This window comes from Paracoccidioides lutzii (genome assembly GCF_000150705.2).
Source record: "Paracoccidioides lutzii Pb01 unplaced genomic scaffold supercont2.11, whole genome shotgun sequence".
Classification (NCBI taxonomy): Eukaryota; Fungi; Ascomycota; class Eurotiomycetes; order Onygenales; family Ajellomycetaceae; genus Paracoccidioides; species Paracoccidioides lutzii.
In genome coordinates, this window is record NW_015440957.1 from 834,643 (window position 1) to 847,193 (window position 12,551).

General features: G+C 45.2%; 5 protein-coding genes across 5 annotated transcripts; 3 read left to right on the forward strand and 2 right to left on the reverse strand.

The window, feature by feature from the left end:
* Positions 1 to 327: 327 nt before the first annotated feature.
* PAAG_04606 (hypothetical protein) lies at positions 328 to 2,186 on the forward strand (the record flags this gene model as incomplete). Its single annotated transcript, XM_015845313.1, has 3 exons — positions 328 to 459; positions 526 to 1,020; positions 1,080 to 2,186. The coding sequence occupies 3 exons, from the start codon at positions 328 to 330 to the stop codon at positions 2,184 to 2,186; spliced, it is 1,734 nt and encodes a 577-aa protein (XP_015699539.1).
* An 844-nt stretch (positions 2,187 to 3,030) lies between these two features.
* PAAG_04607 (short chain dehydrogenase/reductase family protein) lies at positions 3,031 to 4,839 on the reverse strand (the record flags this gene model as incomplete). Its single annotated transcript, XM_015845314.1, has 5 exons — positions 3,031 to 3,759; positions 3,890 to 3,960; positions 4,016 to 4,180; positions 4,353 to 4,438; positions 4,565 to 4,839. 5 exons carry the CDS (start codon positions 4,837 to 4,839, stop codon positions 3,031 to 3,033), a joined length of 1,326 nt encoding a protein of 441 aa, XP_015699540.1.
* Positions 4,840 to 5,253: 414 nt separating this feature from the next.
* PAAG_04608 (cleft lip and palate transmembrane protein) lies at positions 5,254 to 7,382 on the forward strand (the record flags this gene model as incomplete). The annotated part of the gene is made up of 4 exons (XM_002793652.1): positions 5,254 to 5,295; positions 5,361 to 6,422; positions 6,487 to 6,972; positions 7,044 to 7,382. The coding sequence occupies 4 exons, from the start codon at positions 5,254 to 5,256 to the stop codon at positions 7,380 to 7,382; spliced, it is 1,929 nt and encodes a 642-aa protein (XP_002793698.1).
* A 1,525-nt stretch (positions 7,383 to 8,907) lies between these two features.
* Positions 8,908 to 11,344, forward strand: PAAG_04609 (Mis6 domain-containing protein; the record flags this gene model as incomplete). The annotated part of the gene is made up of 4 exons (XM_002793653.1): positions 8,908 to 8,929; positions 8,995 to 9,048; positions 9,118 to 10,178; positions 10,247 to 11,344. The coding sequence occupies 4 exons, from the start codon at positions 8,908 to 8,910 to the stop codon at positions 11,342 to 11,344; spliced, it is 2,235 nt and encodes a 744-aa protein (XP_002793699.1).
* A 79-nt stretch (positions 11,345 to 11,423) lies between these two features.
* Positions 11,424 to 12,320, reverse strand: PAAG_04610 (hypothetical protein; the record flags this gene model as incomplete). The annotated part of the gene is made up of 2 exons (XM_002793654.2): positions 11,424 to 12,046; positions 12,110 to 12,320. The coding sequence occupies 2 exons, from the start codon at positions 12,318 to 12,320 to the stop codon at positions 11,424 to 11,426; spliced, it is 834 nt and encodes a 277-aa protein (XP_002793700.1).
* Positions 12,321 to 12,551: the final 231 nt, after the last annotated feature.

The following is a 12,551-nucleotide window of genomic DNA, read 5'->3' on the forward strand; positions in this document are numbered from 1 at the left end:
GCTCCTTGTCTAGCTGTGTTTATCAAGCCAGATCTCGCTTGAAGCTTCCTTTGATAACGTTAGGCTGAGTCAGCAACAGCAGCGATGGGCCGGCCCCGTAAACAGAAGGCGGAGAAAAGCGGCAAACCCACGACTAGGCATGTCTATTATTATTCTATTTCTATTTTTTATTCTATAAGTCCAGCCTTTCCCTTACATTTTCTAGGCGAAAGCTGACTATATTGAAGACCGTGCGCAACCTGTCGTGCTTCGGGTGCAACAGGACCATCAGATGATGTTACGAATAAGACCTCCAAATCCAAGACCGCCGTCGCGAAGCAGCCCAAAATGACCCAGGCCGGTGTCAAAAAGGCCGCTGCCTCCAGGCGTGGCCCAGCTAGGTCTTCTAAGAAAGATCCCTGGAACGAAGAGTTATTGCTCACCAGTACCAAATCCCGCATTATCGGAGTTGATCTCGTGGTAAGTGACTAAGATTCCCAATGTTAAATATTATTGATGATAGAAGGCTGACAGGATGATATTCAGAAACTCCTAGCCAATCCCAAGGCATGGACCTGTCTTGATGAGGATGAGAAGAAAGAGATTATAGCTTTACTTCCAGATGACATGCAGCGGCATGCTGTTACACCAATTCCTAAAGACGGGCAGGACCCTGAAAACTATGTCATCCCTCCCCTTCCCGAATCCTTTGTCCGCTATTCCAATAGCTGGCGTGATGCTGTTCGCCAATTCCAGATTGACTTGCAAACGGGCAGATATGATCCCGAATGGCAGCAGCAGGCAGCTGAGGCAATGGAGGAGAGAGCCCAGGGCATGTTCGATAAGTTCAAGGAGGAGCAGTTTGAAGAGTTTTGGGGGCAGAAGCAGAAACTGGATTACACCGTAATTGCCGGAGCGAGTAGCAAAGTGAAGCTGGGGACTTTGGTTGAGAATGGTGTGGTGAGAGTCGGTGACGTGTGGAGATACTCAAGAGCCTTTGGTAGAGGCGGAGAGAAAATTCTATTGGAAAAGGAGGTCCGGGTTGGTGATACTGTATTTCCTGTTGGCTTTTAGGGTTTGCCACTAACCATGGTAAACAGGTTATTGACCGCGATGGCTCTTCTCTTACTTTCGCTATTCCCCCGGGTCAACGTGTATTTCTATTTAATAACGTTGATCCCGTGAATAGGGATGACACCGTTTGCTCTGACATGAAAGCGGAAGCCTCGAATGCTTCAACCTCTGGTGATGTTAAGGACAGCACTTCAGCCTCTAACCAAGTTTCCGAGGAGCAGGAAGTTGAAGTTGACCCAACCATCCACTCTACTTCAAGCCCTGATCCCTCAAGGAACACGTTCAATCCACAAGTTGATGGCACAATTACCAATAGATCAGCGGCCTCAGTGATGGATCGTCAGGCTGACGTATCTGGCAACCAAGCCGCCACTGAATCTACGCAGCATATAGGCCCTGCCAGCGTATCCGCTGCTGTGCCGGAACCTATGAACGTCGATAACCACAAGTGTAACTCCCGCAGCGGAATCACTGAGATCTCCGCTGATTCTGAGTCCGAACTATCTTCAGCACACATGAAAGGCCAACCTGGCCTTCTTGGAGCAGTTATAGGCGACAGCGGCGCTGATGCACCTGGGCAAATGAATGAAGACGTACCAATGGACACAACATTGGAGGCAACTGCAAGTGCCTGTTGTTCCAATTATTCACAGTCGAAGGAGCCGGTATCGGTCAATGGTCCTGATGCTTCTGAGCCTGATACAAAAGCTGCCACTGCCAGTGCAGATGTTGTCACCACCAACCAGCAGGCTTGCCTGGAGACTCAGGCTGCTGGAATCACTCGTGGAAACGCAGCTGCCAATGGCACTACAATGGAAACAGAAGCCACTGCAGGACCTGCTGCTGAGCAGACAGCAAACCAGAGAGATGACGATACTATGGTTCAACCCACATCTGAAAATGTGCCAGAGCCCTCAGCGGAACAACCAACGAAAGAAACTATTCCCAAAGACATAACTTTCAGCGGTGTCACCGGTCCGGGTGGCCTAGCCAACAAAATCCTCGAAATCGATGGCCGAATCACTGAGCCGCCCAATGGAAATGCGTGGAAGGAGTTTCGTTGTTATAGAGATAACCAGGATATGGGCAGCTTGTGGGAATGCAGACAGACTTGGTTTGTCAGACAGAAATGATTAAAGGGATTTGGAGAAGAGAACGTCGGTCTCTTTTGGATGTCCGACGAATTCGTTGCTTCCGGTTTATCACAAGGATTTCCCTTTGTCGATTTCTGATTTGACAGCAGCATATGGCGCTTTTCTGTGCGCGGGTTGTCTTACTCGAGATCTTTCATTTTGAACGATGACTTGCGTAATTTTAGTCTTGGGATCGAAGATGATCTAAAATACGACTCCTTAACCCTCATCGCCTGTTCCGCTCCGTTCCACCCTCAGTACGCTTTTTTCTTTTTCTTTTCTTTTTGCCTTTCTTTTCTTTTCCTTTCCTTTCCTTTCCTTTCTTTTTATTTTTATTTTTTTTTTTCCCTTTTCTTCTTCAACTACGAAATTTAGCAGGAAGGTAGATTACTGGCTGGTGCCCTCTCCAGTTACTTTCAATTTTATTTTTCCATTTCTATTTTGTGCTATCTTAACTATCTCAAGATCTAGGATATAATATTCAAAATATAGTCTAGATAGAATTGGACACGCTGTGCACTTCTTATCTTCTTATATTTAACAAAATGGTACACAAATAAGAGATGAACCTGCGTTTGAAAACACCAACTTTGTCGATACTTTGCTACAATATAACTATCACCTGCAAAGAGATTATCAAGATATAATGAAAAATTTGCCTACTGCTCTGATTTGGCACCATTTTTTAAAGTAATCGTAACCCATCATGAACAGCATAGCGTACCCACATTTCCCCTTCGATTCCAAACAACCACACGGATATGTGGACATATATATGTACACCTAGTTATCTCACTGTATAATGACAACGAAAAGAATACCTATAAAACATATAAACGTATATTCATAAAAATTCAAACCCCCCTTCCTCCGTACTATCTTTTCCTCCCCTACCAATAGTACTCCCACTTCCACCCCCAACATCAGAATTATAATGAATATCCACCGCACTGCTACAGTCGATGAAATCCTCCAACTCCTCTGTCACCGTCTTCAACTTCTCTTTGACCGCTGCACTCCCCTCTGCGCCCACAATATGTCTAGCTGGCGGATTCTCATGCCCGCCAATGGCAGTGATAGCATGTATGGTTTCCGACATCAACACGTCCAAATGTAGGGGGCTTAGAGGTGGATATAGCGATACTACTGTTGGTGCGGAGAGGGGCTGATGGGAGCCAGTGAGTTCCTCATCATCACCAGCTGCCTCCTCTGCTTGTTGGCCTGGATCAGGGTTGTTGTCTGTACTTGTGTCTGAGGTTGCGTAGGCGTTAGGATTAGTGTCAGCATTTGTGTTTGTTGATGAGGTGGTGGAAACTGCCGGTGAGGTTGGGGAGCAGAAGGCAACCGTCTGCGTTGGTTCCAGGGACTGTCCATACTGCTGTCGGAAATTTGGGAGACGAGAGAGAAGGCCATTCATGATGTTGCGGAATAGGGGGGCATGGTTTGTGGAAGGGGAGTAGGCGGGGAGAATTGGTGGGACACTGGTGATAAGATTTGTGAGGATCCCAATTTCGATGCTACATTGGAGGATTGTGAGGCGGATGTTAAAAGGGGCGATTTCATAAGCGAGGCTCTGTTATTTTCATTAGACTTCTCCTTCTATATCTTCATTTGGGCGTCTACTATTTTCGCAGTTTTCCATCAATCTTGCCATTCACTGGGTGTATGAGATGTGACACTCAGAGCTCTAATGGAATACGTACGTCGCAAAATCCTTCTAGAGCCCAACCTGCCGCACAGTAAACCCCTAATCCAGGGGTACCTATATGACCGGCTAGGTATAAAGATCAGACAAGGGCTTATACACCTACAACTGTAGTTCAACCTACTGATGCCGCCAACAACTATAATATGGCCGAATTTCTGCCTCCTGAGCTGCGGTAAGACAGCCTTAATCAGATTCACGGGTCCAAAGTAATTTGTTTCGAATTGGTCTTTGACTAGACGCTGAGTCCGTTCTGATGCAGCAAGTTCCTCCACAGTACCAATTATTGCTGTCGATATAATCTTATGTTAGCTCGATATGTAAATGGCAGTGATGGTGACAAAAAATAAAAGAAAAGAATAGAAAGAAAAAAAAAGTGGGGGGGGGGGGGGGGGGGGGAAGGAAGCATTTTCAAATCAAAATAAATGTTGAACATAGAAGGCTAGGAGCTACTAACCTACCTTGGCTCGAGCAGCAGATCAAAACGTCTACTCTTCCAAAGGCGCTGATAGCTTCTGCGATGATTGCCTGACACTCGTTCATCATTCTGCAAGCAAATTTGACCATAATAGATCAGCCAAGCCTTCTATTACAGTAGGCCCCCTTTTCCACCATACAGGAGGGAAAGCAGCGTCCTTCTTCAACCTCCTGTTAATAATTTGGGGACTCAGACCTGATGTCAACAACCACAGGTTTCATCCGCTCCCTCAATTTTGGATTGTGGAAAGACAGTTCATCCAAAAACGCTTTAAAATCAGCGCTACGGGGGTCTCCCTGCTCAGGGTCCAATCCCGAAATGCCAGCTATGACAATGTCACCATGAGCGATTAGCTGGCGAGCCAGCGAGATACCAATGGGTGAGCTACCCGCTGACACAACCCATACCCGTGGCCCATCGTGAGCAGGAAAATAAGAAGGCAGGGGTCCTGGAGACATGGAGTTCTCCATCATTTGTATATCATGCAGAAAGGCAACTCCGCAACCCTATTGGCCATATCGTTCTGTGCTGCTGAGATCAATGAGGAGCAAACGGAGGCTCACGGCGAACAGGATATGCGGCCCACTGCAAAGTTCCCAGAGTAACAAAGATATAGAATTCTTAAATAGTTATGGAGTAAAATATTCATTCTTGTTGTTAAAGGAGAACCACGATATGTAAAGGGCATTTGTATGGCATCTTTAACCTTTCTTGGGATGAGGTGGTAGATTGATGACTAATCGCAGACGCGCCGTCTGCTCGTCCCCGTCTCAACCCTTGCATGTTGCGCCCTTCATTTAAAAGGCCCGGACTACTCCCGGGCCTTTTTCTTTGCAATCGACCATCATACCTGGTATCTCGGTATATTGTCCAGCAGTTCCAATATGTCGGGCCGTGGGCAACAACAAGAAGATCAGGGCTCAGGTGTAAGTATTCTCTTCTCCCGTCCAAACCATATTGTTCAGCTCGCAGAGCTGACCACGCAACACAGTCGTTGATCAGGTCTGTTTTTCAAGGCCTGGCGATTTTTGGTGCAACCCAATTCTTTGTTACGCAGATATTTGGGTCGAAGTCCTCACAGAGTGGTTCTGGTCCAGCCCAACAGCAGGTATCCATTCCAGCTTTCACAGACCGGCCTAATATCCATACCATTGCCAATGTCGTGGACATCCCTTATCAGGTCGCACCCATATGGCCTATGGACAGCTCCGTAGACATTGCTGTCTATGTCTCACCCTATACCCATATTCCATCACTAGATGCTGTCCCAGCAGATTCGAAGGTGCTCGAGGAGAGAAACTTCACTATCGGTGACTGGGAAGCGAACAGGGAAATCTCGACAAGTTTCAAAGTGCCCAAGGAGGTCCAGCAAAATGGCACACTCTGGGCGCATTTCTTTATGTCACTCACTGGCAACCCGCTGTATCCAAACGATAAGGGTTATAGCTCGGATAACGCTGTGTATTTCCATCGACCTCTGAACCAATATCTCCCCAAAAAGAAGGTCAAAAAGCTCAAGAATCTCCTTAGCGGAGGTGGAACGGATGAGGCCGAAGAAGTTCCGCGAGTGACACAAATAGGATCGTTTTATCATCCCAACTTCACCCTTTCCGTCATACCGGATACCGGGATTATCAACTTTCCTACCATGGCTCCAGCGTCACGGCAGTATCTGCAGTTGGAAAGAACTGGCGCGAGAGATGCTACCGGTCAGAACGGATGGTACTATCCCATCCTATTTGTCAATACGTTCTGGCAATTGAAGAGCCATATGACCGAACTAAACTCCACTGTTGAAACGTTACCCATCCATATAACGCTGAACAATATGAAGAATTGGAAATTTAGCTTGTTGTCAAATATCGACGAGAATGTAAAGCAGAATCAGAGACAAGCTGCAACAGATGGCCCCCTGCCTGCAGGCGGTGATGGAACTGAGTTTGAAACTTTCAAGGAGATCTTGTTGGACACGAATAGTTACCTGTTGGCTACTACATTTATTGTCAGCGTCCTCCATATGCTTTTCGAAGCATTGGCATTCAAGAACGATATTGTAAGTGAATTCCTTGTCAGGCACATCATATTATACTAGCGATGCCATGCTGACCTCAGATTAGTCCCATTGGCGTAAAAAGAAGGACGTTGTAGGCACATCTGTTCGGACCATTCTCGGGAACGTCTTCATGCAAACTGTCATCTTCCTGTACCTGCTAGATAACAGCGAGGGCACTTCATGGATGATTCTCGGTGGTCAAGGTTTTGGAATTATCCTGGAAGCGTGGAAGATCACGAAAACCGTCGATGTGCGAATTCGCCGTCCATCACCAGGATCATCGTTTTCCTTCTCGCCTTATGTTATTGTCTTTGAGGACAAACATAAGCTCAGCGAAACTGAACAGAAGACCAAGGAGTATGATGAAATCGCTTTCAAGTACCTTTATATTCTCGCGGTCCCGTTACTGGCTGCATACGCTATTTACAGCCTCATCTACATAGAGCATAAGTCATGGTACTCTTTTGTTATCGAAACCTTGGTCGGCAGTGTCTACGCCTACGGTTTCCTCATGATGGTGCCTAGTCTTTACATCAATTACCGATTGAAGGTAAGAATCCTTATGCTACGCATTCGATGAAAGATAAATCGTATTTTCTCCTGCTAACATCCTTTCCGTAGTCCGTCGCGCATATGCCGGGAAAAGCCTTAACTTATAAATTCCTCAATACCTTTATCGATGATCTTTTCGCATTTACCATAAAAATGCCTATCCTCCATAGACTCGCCACTCTAAGAGACGATGTTATCTTTTTCATCTGGTTGTATCAAAGCTACAAATACAAGGTTGACCCTAAGCGAGTCAACGAGTTCGGACAAGGAGGTGAAGAAGATGAAGTCGAAGAAGTCGAAACCACCCAGCAACCCAAATCACTGGATGGCCCTGACTCCCCTGAACCGAAGCCTGAGGCGAGTGCTTCCGGAACCAAGACAAAGCAGTCTGCGCGGAAACGGAAGTAGATTCGCTATAGTATTGCCGGAGCAAAAATCATTGGCAGGAGCTTTATGATATAATAAAAGAGAGCGCTTATGATATTAATATATCTAACAGATATATTTCTATTGAATAGAAATCAGAGGTCATTTAATTTCTTGCTAATCTAGAAAGTGTTCATCATCAAATCTTCAAACCTGCTATTATCAGAGCTGGATTTGCCAACTGTGAAATCTATTCAATCAAACAAGAAGTAATTTTTCAATGCTTGAGACAACATAATATAGATGACAGCCCAGAGCTGCTTGTTTATGTTGATGATGATGAAGAATGCTCTAGTTTTACTTCATCTTCTGAGATCTGATTCTTTACTGTATCTTCTTAGTCGACATCTCTAAATACAGTCATAAAACTACATTGTCAAATTGAAGCAGCAGATAAGATTATACAAGAGATGAAAAACACTCTGACACTTGATCTGACCTAGCAATTGGATAAGATCTTCAAGGGGAGTCTGATGCAGACAAAATTGAATGCATATTGAGAGAATGAGTTATCTGCTCATTATTTGATGAATAGACATCAGATTGTCAAAAACAGCTGTAGGCAGGTGCAGATAGGAGGAGTCTTTACTATCAAGGATGTCAATCACAAGATCAAGCATTGTAAGAAAAAGAAATCAATAAAAGAGAGGAATAGAGCCCTATAGTCAGTTGAGATCAAAGTCCTTAAATCAAATGCCAGCTAATCACAACATGATGTTATTAATGAATCTCAATCTATTAGAGATTCTGCACGCTCTAATGAGTATATAGATAATCTTTATATTATAGATAGGCATGGTGTTGACCATTAATTAATTTTTGAAGATTGGTGATCCTAGAAGATTTTCGTTACAGTGATATTTTCTTTACGGTGGGGCGCACTCACTAATGGGAGGTAGTGAGTGCGCGTGGCACGGTTATTACTCTTAATTTTCTACTCTTCAGCAGATATAGCGTTTCCAAAGGATATGTGTATATATGTTAAATTCTAAATCTGACAATGTCCAAACATGTGATACTGTGTTCTCAACATGACAGTTTTCAATTCAAGATGTAGATGCCAGTTTCAAGACTTACATAAATTTCAGTTTGGATGATATCTTATATTCAGAGATTCTCCCGACCAATGCGACCATACTGAACAATTCCGGGCCTTCTAATATTTGGGCTTTGGTTGACAGCTTGCTTCCCCATGTCGACCAAACGTTTTGACGCGTTAGTTATTTAACCGCGTCGCAAAATCCAAAACTCTGAACGTAACTTAATTAATGTTATGCCAGTTCCAATGGCGATGAATTCGTCTCCACAATTACAATTTTCTTTTCCAAAATATAAAGTCACAAATCTACAAGGTAGCTCTTGTCCACCAAACTCGTATATTCTTCTTCTCTTTCTCCCTGACTCGTGAGACTGTATGAAGTTGTATGGGACCTTGGAAAAGCACCTCTCAGCCCCAGGAGGCAATTTTCCGTTTCAATCTGAGCCATAAAGCACATAGAGAGAGATGATGGTGCGAGAAGTACAGCGGGGTACAATTCATCTGAAATCCTAGTTGAATTTTGTGCTTCAACATCTAACTTATTCAACCAAACAGGGACCGAATTTGCGTCACAAGACATGGAAGACGCAATTGAGCAGCTGGAAAATGGTAGCGATACTTGCATCCCTTTCATATGATATACATCAAAACAGTCAATTAACACATACGTACATGCAGTTGCCTCCATTCCCGCGAAACAGCGGCACACAAACGTCGCTGACCTCGCGAAAACCATCGCGTCCAATGCGTATGAGTCAGGCATTCCAGTCCGACTTTTAGACCGCCTGATTACCATCATCTCAAAGTCTAAACACTTAGACCAAACCACCGTAACCACATTGATAAAAAATCTTTATCCAGCTGAGCGTGTTATGCCTGGCACTGTCTCAAAAGTCATCAGCTGTTTTGGACCCGGCAAAAGCAAGCCATCACCAACAACCCAGGCATTGCTCCTGAGATGGCTCATCTTGGTCTACGAGGACATGGAAGATCAATCGTATCTATCGAGACTCTATGCTGTTTTGTTCAATTTCCTGGACATGATCAGTCTGCGCCGGTCACTATGCCATCTCCTCTCGTTAATAACGCGCAGGAAACATATCAGACCATTCCGCATCCAGGCGATCATGGAACTCATGCGGAAAACCGGGGGCGAGGAAAGGGAACTCCTGGGGCTGCTGAAAGTTTTCAAGAGCTATTATCCTGACATCATCGTGGGGGATGCCTACGCATCGGTGGGACGCCCAACTTACTTCTTCAAGCATCCTGACCCTGAGTGGGTTAAGCAGATGAGACATATTCAGGAAATGAATGCTGCCGCGGGACTTTCACGGAAAAATGACAGCAGCGCTCCACAGACGTTTCAAGTTGTGCGGCGCGGGAAGGTGAAAAGGAGTCGAATTGAGGTTGTCATACCTGCCGTTCAGACGTCCCGTGTCAGGCAAAATTTCACGTCGCTGGAGGAACTGAGGAATGCGAATGATTTCATTCAGAAACTGGATAGGATTGAACTGCCGAATCAGGTTGCTGCGGCATTAGTGGACCCCATGGCACAGAAATTCTTGCTACTTGTAAGAAACGAGGAGGCAATGCGGAGGCTGGAAAGCTGGTTGGATAGCTTTTTTGAGGATGAGCTAGATAGAATACGGGCGGGGAAGGAGGGATATGAGGCAAGTGATGATACGGGACATTTGGAATATGTTCTTGATGTTCTGGTTGGCTTTGTACGTTTTACGAAGGTAGGTGCTGTTTTTCCTGGGTATGTTTGCTCAAGTGACAATGTTTTATTGACTGTCATTCTCTGTAGAGCATGCCTCAAGCCGTGGACAAGTTTCTACGCAACTATCTAATCTCCTGGAATGGTCATGATAGTCGAAGTGCTATTCTTGGGCTCCTAGAGTACATACCCTTACAAAACTATGACATGCTTCGTGAGAACTACTTCACCCCACTGGAAAACGCTATTATAAATGAAAAGCTGGCCTCAAAAATTCTAATACTTCAATATTATTCGTCACTAATCCAACATTGGGGTGCTATAATACGCGCCACCCCCTCTCCGTCATTCCCTACTCCCCCTCTACCGGAAGTCATTGGAAGGGCAGAACTACTTGCTCTAACTATACTCGAGAGCCCTCAGCGACCTAAAAGTGATGGAACTATGCAGATGCGATCCGGTACATTAGCCGTTCTTCAATTTTATGCAGGTCTTGCAGGGCTTTTCAGCCATGCACCCACGAATTGTAACATCCGCATCACTGTTCCGCAAATGCAGATGATATATTTCCTTTCGTTCACACCAACACTAAGCCATATCTCGACACTATGTTCCATATTGGCCGCATATAAATCTGCCTTCGAAAATTCGCTAACATCAACGACGCTGCAGAATCAAGGATCATCCGATCAATCATATCCAATAGAGATGGTTTCTCGGTTTAACGGCTACGTGATGGATATCTGCAACCTCCTCTGGCGAAACAGAGGCCTAAACTCGGAAGATCCCAACGCTTTGGGTTGCCTCGTTCCAACCGCCACCGTAGCGGAGCTCTCGCAATATCTGCTGGCGTTGAGTGAAAGGCCGGGGCATGATAGGGGTGGCGAAAAGCACAAATATCAACTCTCCTCTGTCTTTTCATTGAGCCAAAACGTTGCACTTTGCAGAGCCTCATCAGCGTGCTTTGGAAGAATTGAAGAAGAGCTGTCAGAAAGTGAAGGGAAATCCCTGGCTGTGAGATTGACAAGGCCTGTCACACAAAAGGGACTAGCTGCGCTGGATAAAGATGGGGGGATAAAGATAAACTGGCAGGAATATAGGCTACGGATGCTGGAGTGGCTGGACGAAATGGGAGCGGATGGTGTTGGAAATCTTATGCGGAGTACAATGAAGGCATTGCGGAAGTAGTGTACCAGACGCACAAAAACATCAAGGGCTATCGTTTCCGCAACACATATCCTCCCCCACCCCGCCTTTTTTATTTTTGCTATGTCATTGTTGAGTTGGTGTATATATCCTGGACGCTGGAATCCTCGCGAATTGCATTGAGGATCTCTTCGATTTTATGTGCATCTTCTTCCGATTCCAATTTCACAATTGTATCCCTATATGGGTCCCAAATAATGTCCGAAGTCTCGATTTTCAAACCAGTCGTGACAGAAAGTTTATCACCAACGGCCTTTGTATCTGTGTGTTCCGTGAATACTCTGAGACGGCCTTGGTCGTCAGTATCCACATCAATGGCGCCTGCATCGATGGCTTGCTCCAGATAATCGTCCACATTCAGACCTTCCACTTTCTCGAAAACGATCCTGCCCTTCTTCTCAAAAAGATAGCTTGTAGGCGTAACCGTTCCTCCGTGATGTTTAATTAGAAAACGCAGATCCTGTAGTGTTCGTGCCTTTTGATCCGTCATACATTCAATTACGACAGCAACTGACCCGGGAAGAAGTGCTTCAATAGTTACAGACTCCAGAGCTGCCCCCGTAGATGATACACCCTGACCCCGCGCAATGGCAGCTTCAATTGTACTCTTAGACATCCCACTTCGTTTTGCTTTGGCGATTACTAAGGCAAGGCGCGGATTCAAGCTTGGATCAGGTCCAAATACTGTGTAAAGGACTGTCAACATAAAAAGGAGAAGAAACTAACCACATTGAGAAATACACTCACATTTTGATGCATTTATTATATCTCTAGCATATAAGACTCGTTCTTTACTCTTTGCAGCATCGTTTTTGCCCTTGTCATGTTTAATCGTGGACCATCGGCTATGACCAGCCTGTGCTATTGCAGATGAACTAAGGTACCGACAGTTTTCACACATCCAAGGGCGAACGGCTCGAGGCCTTCCCAAAAACATTAATCCAAATGCAGATGCCATGAGACCAACTAGAATAGAGAAACCAAAGGACGATGGGATCAACCGGAGAAGTTATATCAGCATCCCCGGGCAGATTGCGGATTGTAGTTTTTGCTGCGAAGTTCCTCATTGAATTGATGTAGTCTTCAATTGTGGCTCCGGGTACCACGTCGGCCCGAAAGTTGATCCGGGCATCCTGTTAACATGTGTGGAAAGTATATATATATCAGACAAACGACAACCCCCTTCGCA